Below are 14,262 nucleotides of genomic sequence, written 5' to 3' on the forward strand. Positions count from 1 at the left end.
GAGCAGAGATCCGGCCAGCAGCAGGACCCGCCAGTATTGGTGGTGGGGAGAGAAAAAATATGGGAAAATTTGCCCATTTTTTAAAAAAAGTCAGGATACATGTAGAAGGGGTTAAATAAGGGACTGTCCTTTTAAAAACGGGATGTCTGGTCACCCTACTCATCACACCCCTGAGAATCCATTGTGGGCTCATGGCCTCCTCCTTTCCCTCGGCCACATCCTCTGCGATATACACAGGGGTTCCTGTACTATCCTCAGAATTGGGTTCCTGGCCACTTTCAATCCTGAATTTTTAGTCTCATCCACTGGGTCCGTATTCTTATCCTCCAGGGCATGGTGAAAATCACATTCTGCTTTTTCAATCAATGTATGATCATTAGGCTGACCCATATCAAACACCATTTTAACTGTCTCTCTCCCCTCTGAAAGTAGCTGTCATAAACAGATAAGTAAGGGTTAATAGAACAGAAGAATTTCATATCTCTTTTGCCTGTAAAGGGTTAACAAGATCAGTGAGCCTGGCTGTCACCTGACCAAAGGACCAATCAGGGGACAGGATACTTTCAAATCTTGAGGGAGGAAAGTTTTTGTATGTGCTGTTAGATTTTGGTTGTTGTTCACTCTGGGGGCTGAGAGGGATCAGACGTACAACCAGGTTTCTCTCCAATCTCTCTGATACAGGCTCTTATAAATTCAGAATAGTGAGTACTAGGCAGATAAGGCGAATTAGGCTTATGTTTGTTTTCTTTATTTGCAAATGTGTATTTGGCTGGAAGAAGTTCAAATTTGTATCTTGCTGAAAGGATTTAAATTTGTACTTGTATACTTAGGCTGGGAGGGTATTCCCAGTGTCTATAGCTGAAAGACCCTGTAACATATTCCATCTTAAATTTACAAAGATAATTTTTACTGTTTTTCTCTCTTTAATTAAAAGCTTTTCTTGTTTAAGAACCTGATTTTTTTTTATTCTGGTGTGAGATCCCAGGGGATGGGATCTGGATTCACCAGGGAATTGGTGGGGAGAAAGGAGGGAAGGGGGAGAGAAAGGTTAATTTCTCTCTGTGTTAGGATTACTGTCTCTCTCAGGGAGAGTCTGGGAGGGGGAGAGAGAGGAAGAGGGGAAGGTAAATTTTCCTCTCTGTTTTAAGATTCAAGGAGTTTGAATCACAGTAATCTTTCAGGGTAACCTAGGGAGAGGAAGCCTGGGACAGGCAACAATGAGGGAAAGGGTTTACTTTCCTTGTGTTAAGATCCAGAGGGTCTCGGTCTTGGGGGTCCCCGGGCAAGGTTTTGATGGGACCAGAGTGTACCAGGCACTGGAATTCCTGGTTGGTGGCAGCGCTACAAGTACTAAGCTGGTAATTGAGCTTAGAGGAATTCGTGCTGGTACCCCATCTTTTGGACGCTAAGGTTCAGAGTGGGGAATTATACCAAGACAGTAGCCCATCTATAACAAGCTCTGGGGAGCCTCAATAATCCTGGGCTGAATTATGCGTGACCAGAGAATAAGCAAGAAAAAGTCACTCTTCATATTCTGCAGGGAGCTCCTTATGCTTCTTCTTAACAGCACTGACTGGTGATTGCTGCATCAGACCCAAATAAAACTTGAATAATCTATAACACAGGGACTGCCACTGTCCCTGACCCATATAGTCCTGTGGAATATGAAGCTAAACCCCAGAGCCAATTCTCTTCTGCAAAATTCTCTCCCAATCCCTTCTAGTCAGTTCACAAAATACAACCTGCTCTCTAGTTTTCATAGGCCACTTTAACACTTCCTCTCAGTCCCTGCTCCTGGGACAAGGACCTATTTCTTTCATTTTGGTTGATATCTCTTCTGGTGAAAGGTTTTTAACCTTCACCTCTGTATGCGTATCACTCTGATTGTTTTGGACTGTGGACATGATTATAAACTCCTTGGGGGCAGCTTTAGAATCCAGATTGCTCAAGGAAGGAAAAAATGGATTATAAGGAGGTAGAGTTTCACCAGACTATATTAATGCTTCTCTTTCCTAAAGTTTCACTGTCTAATTCAGAGTGCTTGTCAGATCTGTATTCTCCAGTTGAATTGCTTCTAGCTGTACTTGCAGAACACCACACTGCTCCTTGAGAGGTTCACATTCCTGAGCTTTCTCAATCAATGCCTCAGAATACCTAACACGCTGTGCTCATAGCTCAGTGACCTTGCTCTCAGTTCTTGTATCTCACCCTCCTGCACATCCTTGAGTTCAGTTCTATATTTTACATTCTAGTTTCAGTGCTTCATTTGTTCCACAAAAGCTCTGGCTGCTACTATCAAACCTTGAACAACCACAGCTTTTACCCTTTTCTTAGCCAAGGAAGTTGCTTTCCAGAAGTTTAGCCACCACGTCAAGTTTAGCCACCACCAGCTTTCGAGGATGTGCAACACTTTTAAGAGGACCCACATTATGTAGATAATTATCTACATAGCTCCCCAGTGACTCCACTGTCTCTTAAAAATGCCTTAAACCCCTCAATATTCTTAGGTAATGGTCCCTGAGATATTGGCTGTCAGCCCAATCTGCAAACTTCCTGGCTTGCCAGAATGTTGAATTGAGGTTCACTTACTCAGCAGATGGATCTAACAAATATTTATTAAAGCAAAACACTCATTGAGTAGTGATCAGTTACTCACAAGTAGGAAACTTATCAGGACAATCTCATCACAATCACCTGTAGCACTGGACAAAATAGTTTCAACCTTCATTTGTTATGCAAACTTATTTATAACTTTTTGTTATCTTTTCTTACACATATATATTAGTCTTATTTACATGTTAACTCTCCTCCCCTGTCAGTACAGGTTTAGAATTAGTTCAAACCAGTCTTTTCTAGCTTTTTAGTTACTTTATCTTTTCTTGTTCTCTCAAACATGATTACTGTGAAATTTTTTACACATGTCCAACACTAAACATGATTATTCTGCAATTTTTACACGCACACAGTTCTACTTATGCTTACACTATTAAATGTTATCATAGCAGTCTCTGAAAATCCACAGCAGGCTTCTGTCAGTCCTAAATGTGTCTTCACTCCAAATACACTGAACCTATGCTCTGGGAGTCCACCAAAAGTATTCCATAGACTGACTTCCTTTGTCCTCTGAACAGTCAAGTTTGGTGGACAGTCAAGTTTTCTCACACTGCACCATGAACAAAGGGCTAGAGTAACCACGTTTTAGGAGGGTGCTAGGAAGTCTGGGACATGGGTAGTTGGACTCAGGCCCTCATAATGCAGTGTAGATGCTGGAGCCTCAGGTTGGGAACCAGGGCTCAAAAATTCCTAACCTGGAATTACAAATGAGTTTAGATGTTCATGCCACAGGTTAACAAATGCAGGATCTGCTAACTCAAATTCGACTTGCCCTGGGCTTACATTGCAGTGTAGACATACCCTAAGAGACTGTGCCATTGTTTGTGTTATATCCCACAGATCTGCATTCTAGCATTTAGCTCTAGTGATTTTTTGGGGAGGGTGAGGGTGGGCTGTATCTCAGGAAGTCCATGCTCAAACAACCCCACATTTGGACCACTAATCTTACTCCAGACCCTCTAATGCACTGCAATTTTCAAGACAATAGAAGGAAGCACATGGATTTAGAATACTCAGAAAAATCAGCTGTTAAACAGCAAGTTCATCTTAACCTTAACTATAATGGTGTTGCCACCCCAATATAATAACTGTAATTATGCAAACTGAAATAAGGGTAAATCAGATTTCAGTGCAAAAGCTAATTCCTTTGACCATTGCACAGCACTGCACAATTGCCTTGAAGTATTACATGGCTTTTTTGTTTTGTCTTATTCCAATTTATCAGGGACTGATCACTGGTAGAAGACAGAAGATTGGATTTACACATGATTGACCAATACTCTAACCAAGAAAGATAAAACCTGTGGAAAATTAGTCCTAGGTAGTGGAAATGCAGCAGATATTATATAATCTGTGTAAACACTGAGACTGTGGGATTCTCTACATTCTTTTCTACATGCCCAAGCATCCATCTGAAGAGTGACAAAAGCAGCAAATACAATATTTCTGCTGAATAAGCATATTTGGAAGGCACCTGAAACTGGAATTGCAGATTGCAGGCAAAGAGAGAGACACATTTCAAACTCGAGAAGACTTCAGGTGCTTTAAAAAGTCCCCCTCCAGAAACAGGTTTGCAACAGTAAGCTCATTTCTAAGAAGTCATTGCAGAATTTCTGAATCTAACTGGCTATCAATGGTTTACTACATATTTAAGTTCTGGTTAGAAGCAGTGCACATGAAAGAGGATAAAAACAAAATCAGGCCTTTGGTTAGAGCCTCTCAAAAGCATACCAAAGCTTGCAAATCCTCTGAAAATGTCCCCTAATGCATAGGATGCAACTTTTTTTCTGTGCCAGCACAACTTCTCTTCCTATATCTTGAGGAAAGAGAGAGCATGCACCCTTGTCCCCTAGAGCATCATGCATCTTTAGGGAAAATGATGTACTCTCTTTAATCAGCAGACTTTCACACAGGTTGTATGTCTCTTCCCCCAGGCCATTCCAGCCATTAAACTTCTTTGGAAATTTGAATAGGAAATTGTTCAGACTGATTCGTATCTGCTCCTAACTAATCTAGCCAGCTCTAATTATTTTTAATTTGTTTCCATGTATGCTTTTGTATCAAAATATATAAAATTAACAAGAAAATATGCATTTGCATGCTGAGGTCATTAAGTTATATAAAAATGTTCTGAGAGCTTCTAGTATCAAAAATGTTATATAAATGGTATTACTTTGTTATTTTCTGGATTGTTTTAAAAATATCAAGTTAACACTGTTGATTATTTCCAGCCCTTTAAAATAGAACATTTAAACCATTCTACATGGCTGGAGACAGACAAGAATGGGCAGACTGTGACAACTAGAGCGAAAAGAACCAGAAGGAATTCCAAACAGACAGAAGTTTCCAATCCTTACTATGTCCTCAGTGTAGAAACTACAGACGATATCTCTGACGATCCAGCTGTTTGACTGGAACAGAGAGATGTGCAACACACACCTGTGGATGACTAGTAAGTCCAACCTATAGGAAAAATCAAGGATGTTCACAAAAAGCTATCCAACCATTCAAGAATACAGACAATACTGGTTGGAGATTCTTTATCAAGAAGAAAGAGAAAACATTCTGCAAAAGACAGGCAGACAACAGAACAATGTGCTGTCTTCCTGGAGCCAAGACATGAGACATGACTAAGATTGGACAGCATTCTGAAGTGTGTGGAGAGGTAAGAAACTGCTGATGATGGTAAATATGGATACTAATGATGCTGCTTCACAAGATATCTCACAGATTACAGATGACTTTAAGGGAACTCAGAATGGTGCTGAAGAACGTCCAAGTGATCTTCTTGGAGATAATTCCTGCCCTGGGAGTGGAGGAAGAGAGAAGATTCTGGAAGTGAACCACTGGAGAGGTAACCAGTATCAAGTGGAAGATTTTAGTTTTGTGGAACATTAGTCCACCTTCTGTGAGAAGAGAAAATTTTGAATGGCTTACATTTCAGTAGCAGGGAAACCAGTCTTCATGGAGATAGGCTGGCCAGATTAGTTATGAAGACATAAAACTAACAACAAAAGGGGAGGGTGAAAAGAGTGGGCAAAAGAGGAGGGGGAATAGCACTCTATGTCAAAAATGGCATTACCTGTTTCCAAGTTCCTGACAACTTGGAAGCAAATGATGTTGAATGCTTATGGATCAATCTTTTAACTGATACATTACAAGTTGGAGTGTTAGTTGGTGTCTGCTACACACCACTAAATCACACTAGAGAATAAAATGACCTATCTCTAAAGCACATGTTTATTATGTGGATAGGAAAAAAAGCTGCACTACCATAGACTTCAATCTGAGTGACTTATGCTGTAAGTCTCATTCTGCCAGTATGAATTTCAGAAATTTATCAATGACAATTTTCTAACTCAAAAAGTGTTGTACCTTACATGGAGGACTTTTACATTAGATCTCATCTTGACAGATAAAGAGGAATTGATCACAAAACTAAAAATTAGTGGCAGTTTATGTAGCAGTGATTTTGACTTGATTACATTTGTAATGTGCAAACAGAATAAAGTCCTAACCATAATATATATACTTGGTGCTTTAAAATGGTCAATTCATAAAGCTGAAAACAAGTATAAAGCAGATCAGTTGAGAGAAGGAATTTAAACCAAAAAATGTGAATGGTAATTGGGAACTGACTCAGAACATTTCACTAGAGGCCCAAATGCATGATCCCATAACTGCAAAAGAAGGCCACACTGGTTAAACAAATGAACAAATCTGGCTTATAGGAGAAGTGAAAGCAGCTAATTTTTTTTTAAATATAACAAGAAAGAAAGAAGAAGTTGATAGTGATTAATATAAATCAGAAGCTAGGAATAGTGGAAAGTTGTCAATGGAAGCAAAATGACCCAAAGAGAAACCTATGGCGAGCAGAGTTAAGAACCATAGGAATGCTACTGGTCCATTATTAAATGAAATGGTGGAACTGTCAATAACAATGTAGAAAAGGCAGAACTGTTCAATAAATATTTCTATTCTGTATTTGGGAAAAAGTCAGATGATATATTCATATAATATATTGTGGATGAAATTCTTTACTTTTCAACAGTCACTGCAGAGGGTGATATATAACACTCACTGAAGCTAGACATTTTTAAATCAGCAGGTCTGAATAACTTGAATCTGAGAGTTTTAAAAGAACTGGCCACAAAATTCTGTGGATCATCAGCATTGCTTTTCAATAAGTCTTGGAACACTGGGAAAGTTTCAGAGGACTGGAAGAAAACTAATGTGTGCCAATATTTAAAAAGGATAACTGGAAAAAGCTGAATAATTACAGACCCATTAGCCTGACATAGGTCCCAGGCCGAATATGGGAATGGCTGTTACATGACTCAGTTAATAAAGAATTAAAAGAAGATAATGTAATAAATGCCAATCAACATGGGTTTATGGAAAACAGACCTTGTCAAATGATCTTTTTTTGATAAAGTTACAAATTTTGCTGATAAAGGTAATACTGTTGATGTAATACACTTAGTTTTGTAAATCATTTGACTTGGCATCATGACATTTTGATAAAGAAAATAGAATGATACAAAAATCCATGTGACACATTCAATGGATTAAATAGTGGCTAACTGTAAATAGCGAATCATCATTGAGTGTTTCTGGTGGGTCCCACAGGGATCAGTTCTTGGCCCTATGCTATCACTTTTTTTTTCAGTCAACTATCTAGAAGAAAACATTACATCATTACTGATAAAGTGTGGAGATGACAAAGATTGGGGGAGTGGTAATGACTGAAGATGACATCACTGTTAAAGATCAATCTGGATGCTGGGCACAAGCAAACAATACACATTTTAATGCAGGCAAATGGAAAATCACACATCTAGGAACAAAGAATGGCAGCCATATTTATGGGAAGGGGGAGACTACACTGGGAAGCACTGACTCTGAAAAGGATTTCAGGGTCCTGGTGGATAATCAGCTGAACATGAGCTGTGGCCAAAAAGACTAATGTGATTCTTAGATGCATAAATAGGGGAATATCAAGTAGAAGTGGAGAGGTTATATTACCTCTGTATATGGCACTGGTGCAACTGCTACTGGAATACTGTGTCCATAGTTTTGGCATTCACAGTTCAAGGAAGATGTTGATAAATTGGACACACATAGATTTTAGATAGTCATGATGGTGCCTTCTGACCTTAGTTTGAGCTCTTGCACACTGCAGGCCACACAACTATGCCCAGCCACTCCTGTAATAGACTCTTAACTTCTGGCTAAGTAACCGAAGACCTCACATCATGATTTAAAGACTTCAAGTTCCAGAGAATCTGCCACTTACACTAGTTTAAATCTGCAAGTGACCCCATGGCCCATACTACAGAGGAAGATGATGGTGAAAAAGACAGTTCAGAGAAGAGCCACAAGAATGATTAAAGCACTGGAAAACATACCTCTCAGTGATAGTCTTAAGGAGCTCAATCTGTCTAATTTAACAAAGAGAAAATTAAGGAGTGAGATGGTCACAGACTGTAAGAATCTATATGGGGAATATAAATTTGATAACAGAAGGCTCTTCAGTCCAACAGTCAAAAATATAACAAGATCCAATTTCTGGGAAGCTGAAGCTAGCCAAATGCAGACTAGAAATAATGTACAATGTTTTAACAGTGAAGGTAAGTAACTATTGGAACAAATTTACCCAGGGTTGTAGTGGATTATTCACCAACGGAAATTTTAAAATCAAGATTGCATGTTTTTCTAAAAGATATGCTCTAGTTCAAATAGAAATTTAGGGAAGTCTTATGGCCTGGGTTACACAGGAAGTCAGATTAGATGATTACAATGATCCCTTTTGATTCTATAATCTACAAAACTCTTAGCTCTTAGTGACTAGTGTCATCCATTGCCATTTGCCACTGCCAAATTCTAAGGAACCTTATTTTCCTACACTAGATTAAAAAATGTATGGTAAATCTTGCAGATTAAGAGGAATATGGCTGTACATAGTTTAAAAGCAGGAACATAGGATTACTTACCACATGAAGAATTTTATTTTCTGTTTCGTATACTGTGCAATCCTATAGTAAAGAAAAAAAAGAAACAATGTGTGAGATTTAAAATCCTAGCCCTACACACATGAATGAAATTATTACTAAAAAAAAAAAAAAGACACTTTACACTGCTAGAATATGTCTCTTGCATTCACACACACATGTATATAGCGAAGTCATCTCTCCAGGCTTTACATGAATGTCTAAAGATTATTCTGTTTTCTCTGGGAAACTTTACCACAGTAACTTCTCATTAACCTTAGGTATCTATTCTATTTATATGACTATAGTTCTTGTTCTTTGTAATGGGAACTATGCACCTGTATTAGGGGGAGAACAGAACATTAATATAAACAGAGATATGTATGTAGAAATGCACTATCATGTAAATGTTAGGAATACATGGCCATTTAGACCTAGACAGACATGGCCTAGTCCTAAAATTCTCAGTCAGGCAAAAACAATTGTTGAATTTAATATTATTTTTTCTTGAGTGAAGACTATAGCATCAGGTCCAGAGCCAATGAGTACTCCCTTTTTTTAATTACTTATGTGCCGGGATGGCATGACTGAATGATGAGAAGACAAGGTGTTTCACGGAATAGATATAATGTTAATATCTTTTTTTTTTTAATCTTGCCTGACCTTCACCAGATTACAGGTACCATATCTGACAGTCAGGGATCTTTTTCTTTGAGCTCAAATGCATCATATACCGATGCAATATATCACAGCAAGTTGCTATATTTTTGGACATTTACATGTGAAAAGGCAGCTATCCCATTTTGAGTTATATTTACAGATCTCTGTGAAACAAAAGCAGATTATTATTGTTATTCATTATTTACATTAACATAGCTCTTAGGAGCCCCCATTAGGGACTAGGACCACATCTTACTAGGCACTGTTCAAACACCGAACAAAAAGATGACCCCTACACACAAGACCTTATAACCTAATTATGTCAAAGAAACTCATACCACTGATACTATAGTAACAATACAAAAAAACACATTACTTCTAGGGACAGTTTTTCAAAAAAGCCATAATTTTTTGCTCCTAATTTTGGGTACATAACAGTTTCTCAACCATTTTTTTTAGCAAGACCTACATATTAATAGAGAGACTGTCTCACAGATAGCTCTTCACAGACCACAGTAAGTATCTAATCTTGAGTTTAGCATACAGTGAGGATACGTCTTCACTACCGGCCGTATCGGCGGGTAGTAATCAATTTCTCAGGGATCGATATATCTCGTCTCATCTAGACGTGATATATCGATTCCCGAACGCGCTCCTGTCGACTCCGGAAATCCACCAACGCGAACAGCAGTAAAGGAATTGACAGGTGAGCCGCGGACATCGATCCCAGGCTGTGAGGACAGTAGGTAACTCGATCTAAGATACTTTGACTTCAGCTACGTTATTCACGTAGCTGAAGTTGCGTATCTTAGATCGATCCCCTCCCCTAGTGTAGACCAGCCCTGAGGCAAACTATGGTGTAAAGACGTGATACTGTTGAGATAACAGTAATAAGTACATAAAAATAGATTACTTTTAGGGACTCTTTAATGGCCTCTAATTTTGCATTTAAAACACAATAATTTGCTCCTGGAAAAGATAAAATTTGTGTGCAAACATATTTGTCCTTCCACATCTAGCTCTCAGTTTTCTATGTGGTTTGTGCATACTAAAACTGTTTGTGTGAACAACTCTGTCTTTTGCAAAAGAAACATTTGTGAAGGCAAAGTTGTGGGCACACATTTAGATGACATACTTACTCTACTTAGAAAATGTTGCTCTTACAAGCCAAAAAGTAGCACAACCATACTATCTTGTGATAGGTTACATCAATTTTATTCTGAAAAAAAAAATCAGAAAGAAAATCCTTAAAGCACTCAATCATAAACATAGCACAATGGAATTACATGCACCTGGATTTGTGATGCTCTTCATTTAGAAGAGAGTTGCATTTCTCTGTCATTTCCCTGAAGCAGAGATGTTATGGTTTACAAATCCAGCAGGGTTTGCTCACACTGGAATTGAAGTTGCCACTGAAAATAGCGACAACAGGGATTAGTTTTCATATTTCTGTTGACAGATTTGTTTTCTAATAGAATCCATGAATTCTCCACCATCTTATTTTAAGGCAAGTGAAATGCTGACCCTAATTAAACTACTTGGCATTGCCTCTTAAATGACAAGTGGATAGGAAAGAAGGGGACTGTCGGCTTTATTCAGTGCAAAGATGTTATAATTGCAACTGACCACAAAGACATAGGTACATTTTATTTGTTTTTTGGATGGATGGAAGTTGCTTACAGGAAGAGAATAGATTATCTTAGATATGAAAAGGAAATAAAGGTCCAAAATGTTCCTGGTTCTTGTGCAGTTATACAGGAAGGGTTTGTGGAGCCTCTTCTCTGGGTGTGTCCTCTGCATGGATCAGAAACAATTGTAGTCCCATCACTTGGGGCCCACAGAAAGAAGCAGGCTTCTCCATCCTAAGGAGCTAGTGCAGCATGTCCATGCATCAGGGATCAGGCTTCCTGAAAAGCAATCTCTCCCCAAGCGTCCTGTGACAGAGTGGCTCCATGTTACTCTAACAAAGGCCTGAATAACACAATCTGGATCAAAATCTGTATTGGCAGCAGATTTCTAAATACATAAGAAATGCATTCACACTTCTTAACTCATTTATCATAGCAGGCTAATGAAACTTGTGACTCTTGGTCAAAGGCTACTACTCCCTCAGCTCGCACTTTGATTGAATTCCATTATAGGTGGTTGGTCTGTTAAGTGTATTTCACTAGACCAAGCACATACTTTGATTTCCAAGAATAGAGTTTAGGGAGAACATAAACCCTAACTATAAAAAAATTAAATATTGAATATTTGCAGGTCAGATCAAATTATCCATCACCACAACAATGAAACAGCCCTGTCTTCATCTCTCTTTTCATGACAATATACTTCAGAAGCAACCAGATTTCTGCCCAACAGAGTTGCATACAATATTAATATCAGGCAGTTACGTGCTCAGTGTGTGAAGCTGAAGACATTGGTTTTAGATAGTAATGTTGAACAGCGTGGCATAAAGGTATATGGACACAGGCATGCTGCACAAGCCATAAAAGACCATTTTATATCCTACTGATAGAACAAGCAAAACATTTGGGGTCAGATAAGACTATACAAGTTTCAAAACCAGTTTTTTCCCCTCTGGTGAAATTAGCCCAGTTTTGAAAATGTCACTTCATTAAGGTTCCCCAAAAATTGAGAGAAGCAATTGTGGAATGAAGATGGCATTGATAACATTTAATTATGATTTCCTAGCCAGAAATTAAATGAGATTCGTTTAGAGTATCTTAAGTGTTTAATAAAATCTGAGAAAGAGAAAGAAATAATTTTGCTGCTGCATAGCTGAGGTACAATAGGGCTGCTGGGGAAGCATGAAGGGGCCTGGGATGCCTCAACATGGCTGGCAACACATCTGAATTTTTCATTCTCCAGCAGAAAAACTCAGTCCAACAGTTACATAATCAGCTCTGCATATAATTTCTTGAAAGTAGTCAGATATATTTCCTTGAATGTAAACTTTATTCTTTTACATTGACACCCACTTCAAGGTCTCTTTACACTAGGAGGGTGGTGTAAAGGACCTTCAGTGTAAACAAGTGGTAGGCCCAAACTGGTGTATCCAATTAGAATGAGGAGATTACCACTTCCTTATTACTAATATTGATGGTTCACTAAACATGAGCCCTTAAATCTGTCACTGGTCAAGATGTGACTATTGTTCATTCTGTACTTCAGATCAGTAACATGATTTGGGAAAATAATAATTTTCTTTTTTAAATGGCAGGGGCTTGAAACTTCTGGTTTAGAATGTTGGAAGTAGGTTTGATAGAGATAAATTTGTGAGCAGACTGTAGATTCAGTAGGTAAGAGATCGTTATTCACCTTGTGAAATAAGGTTCTTTGAGATGTGAGTCCCTGTGGGTGCTTTACTTTAGGTGATTGTACACCCTATGCCTCTAGTAGGATTAGGGTGACTAGAGAGCAAGTGTGAAAAATCGGGATGGGAGTGGGGGATAATAGGATCCTATATAAGAAAAAGACCCAAAAATCAGGACTGTCCCTATAAAATCAGGACATCTGGTCACTTTAAGTCAGGTAATTTTGACAGCAGTACCTGGCTGGGCCACACATGCGCTCTCCTCATCTCACGCCTGCAGCAGCAATTAACTAGTGCTGTGCACTCCCACCCCCCAGTTCCTTCTCTACCACAGAGGAATTAATTAGAACTCCGAAGTAGAGGGGAGGAGAGTGGGTACTGGAGCACCCACAAAGACTCACATCTCAAAGAACCTCCGTTATTGCACAAGGTAAGTAACCCTCTCTTCTTCTTCAAGTGGAGTCCCTGTGAGTGCTTCACTTTAAGTGACTGTAGAGCAGTGCCCCTCGGGGAAAGGAAGGGCTTTAGAATTAGGCCTGAATGGACACTAAGACTGTGTGTCCCAGCCAAGTGTCAGAGGCTGAGACCTGATCAATGATGTAGTGTTGAATGAATGTGAGAGGAAATGTCCAAGTAGCTGTGTTGCATATGTCGGTACTAGGCACATTATGCAGGAAGGGAACCGACATAGCTACAGATCTTGTGGAGTGTATTCTAACCCATGAGGGGGGTTGCAGTTCATGTTGTCAGTAACAGAGTTAAATGCAATTTGAAATCCATCTGGAAAGTCTCTGCTTAGAAACGGGTTTGCCTTTGGAGCCGTCCATGGTGGAGAGGAAAAATTTAGGAGTTTTCCTGAATGATTTAGTCCATTCAAGATAAAAGGCTAACACTCTTCTAATGCCCAGGATGTGGAAAATAGCTTCTTACCTGTCCTTGTGAGGGTTAGGGAAGAATGTGGGAAGATGGATAGGCTGATTGATGTGGAAGGAAGAATGGACTTCAGGCAAAAATTTGGGGTCAGGTCTGAGAGTGACCTTGTTTTTGAGAAAAACCATATAAGGTGGTCCAGCCATAAGAGCACCAATTTCTCCCACACGTCTCGCAAACATGATGGCAACTAGAATGGCCATCTTCATGGAAAGATGTAGAAGAGAACATGTGGCCAGAGGTTTGAATGGTGGCGATTGTGAGAGATTAAAGCACTCAAGTCAGGTCCCAAGGGGGTGTTGGGATTCTGGGTAGAGGTTGCAAACTCCCTGGAGGAATCTTTGGTAACTGGGTGAGCAAAGACTGAAACACCATCCCCTTTGTCATGGAATGTTGTAATGGCTGCCAGATGCACCCACAGAGAACTAACTGAAAGGCCAAATTTCTTAAGGTAGAGCATGTTGTCCAGGACCACTGGTATGGTAGAGGTGCTGGTGTTGATTTGTTTGTTTAGTCACTGCATGTGGAATCTCTTCCATGTATGTAGATACGTAGCCCATGTAGTGGGCCGTCTGCTGTTTAGCAGGATGTCTTTAATGTTCTCAGAATAAAGTTGTGTTTGTGTGGTGTGAACACCATCTTGAGCAAGCAGCGCATGTGCAGTCTCTCATGTTTCACCACATACGTGGTTGCCGCCATGTGACCTAGTAGCTGAAGACAGGTCCTGGCTGATATCCTTGGGCTGTGCACTGA

The 14,262-nt window shown here is 39.3% G+C and overlaps 1 protein-coding gene across 1 annotated transcript in view; it reads right to left on the minus strand.

Annotated features, from left to right (window-relative positions):
* The window catches only part of LOC115657916 (connector enhancer of kinase suppressor of ras 2-like), a 521,635-nt gene that overhangs the window by 313,044 nt on the left and 194,329 nt on the right, over positions 1–14,262 (minus strand). Inside the window, exon 5 of the mRNA XM_030576266.1 lies at positions 8,607–8,648. Within this exon, the coding sequence (XP_030432126.1) occupies positions 8,607–8,648 (42 nt within the window). The remainder of the gene's footprint in view (positions 1–8,606; positions 8,649–14,262) is intronic.

The sequence above is a fragment of the Gopherus evgoodei genome, chromosome 9 (genome assembly GCF_007399415.2).
Source record: "Gopherus evgoodei ecotype Sinaloan lineage chromosome 9, rGopEvg1_v1.p, whole genome shotgun sequence".
In the NCBI taxonomy this organism is placed as follows: Eukaryota; Metazoa; Chordata; order Testudines; family Testudinidae; genus Gopherus; species Gopherus evgoodei.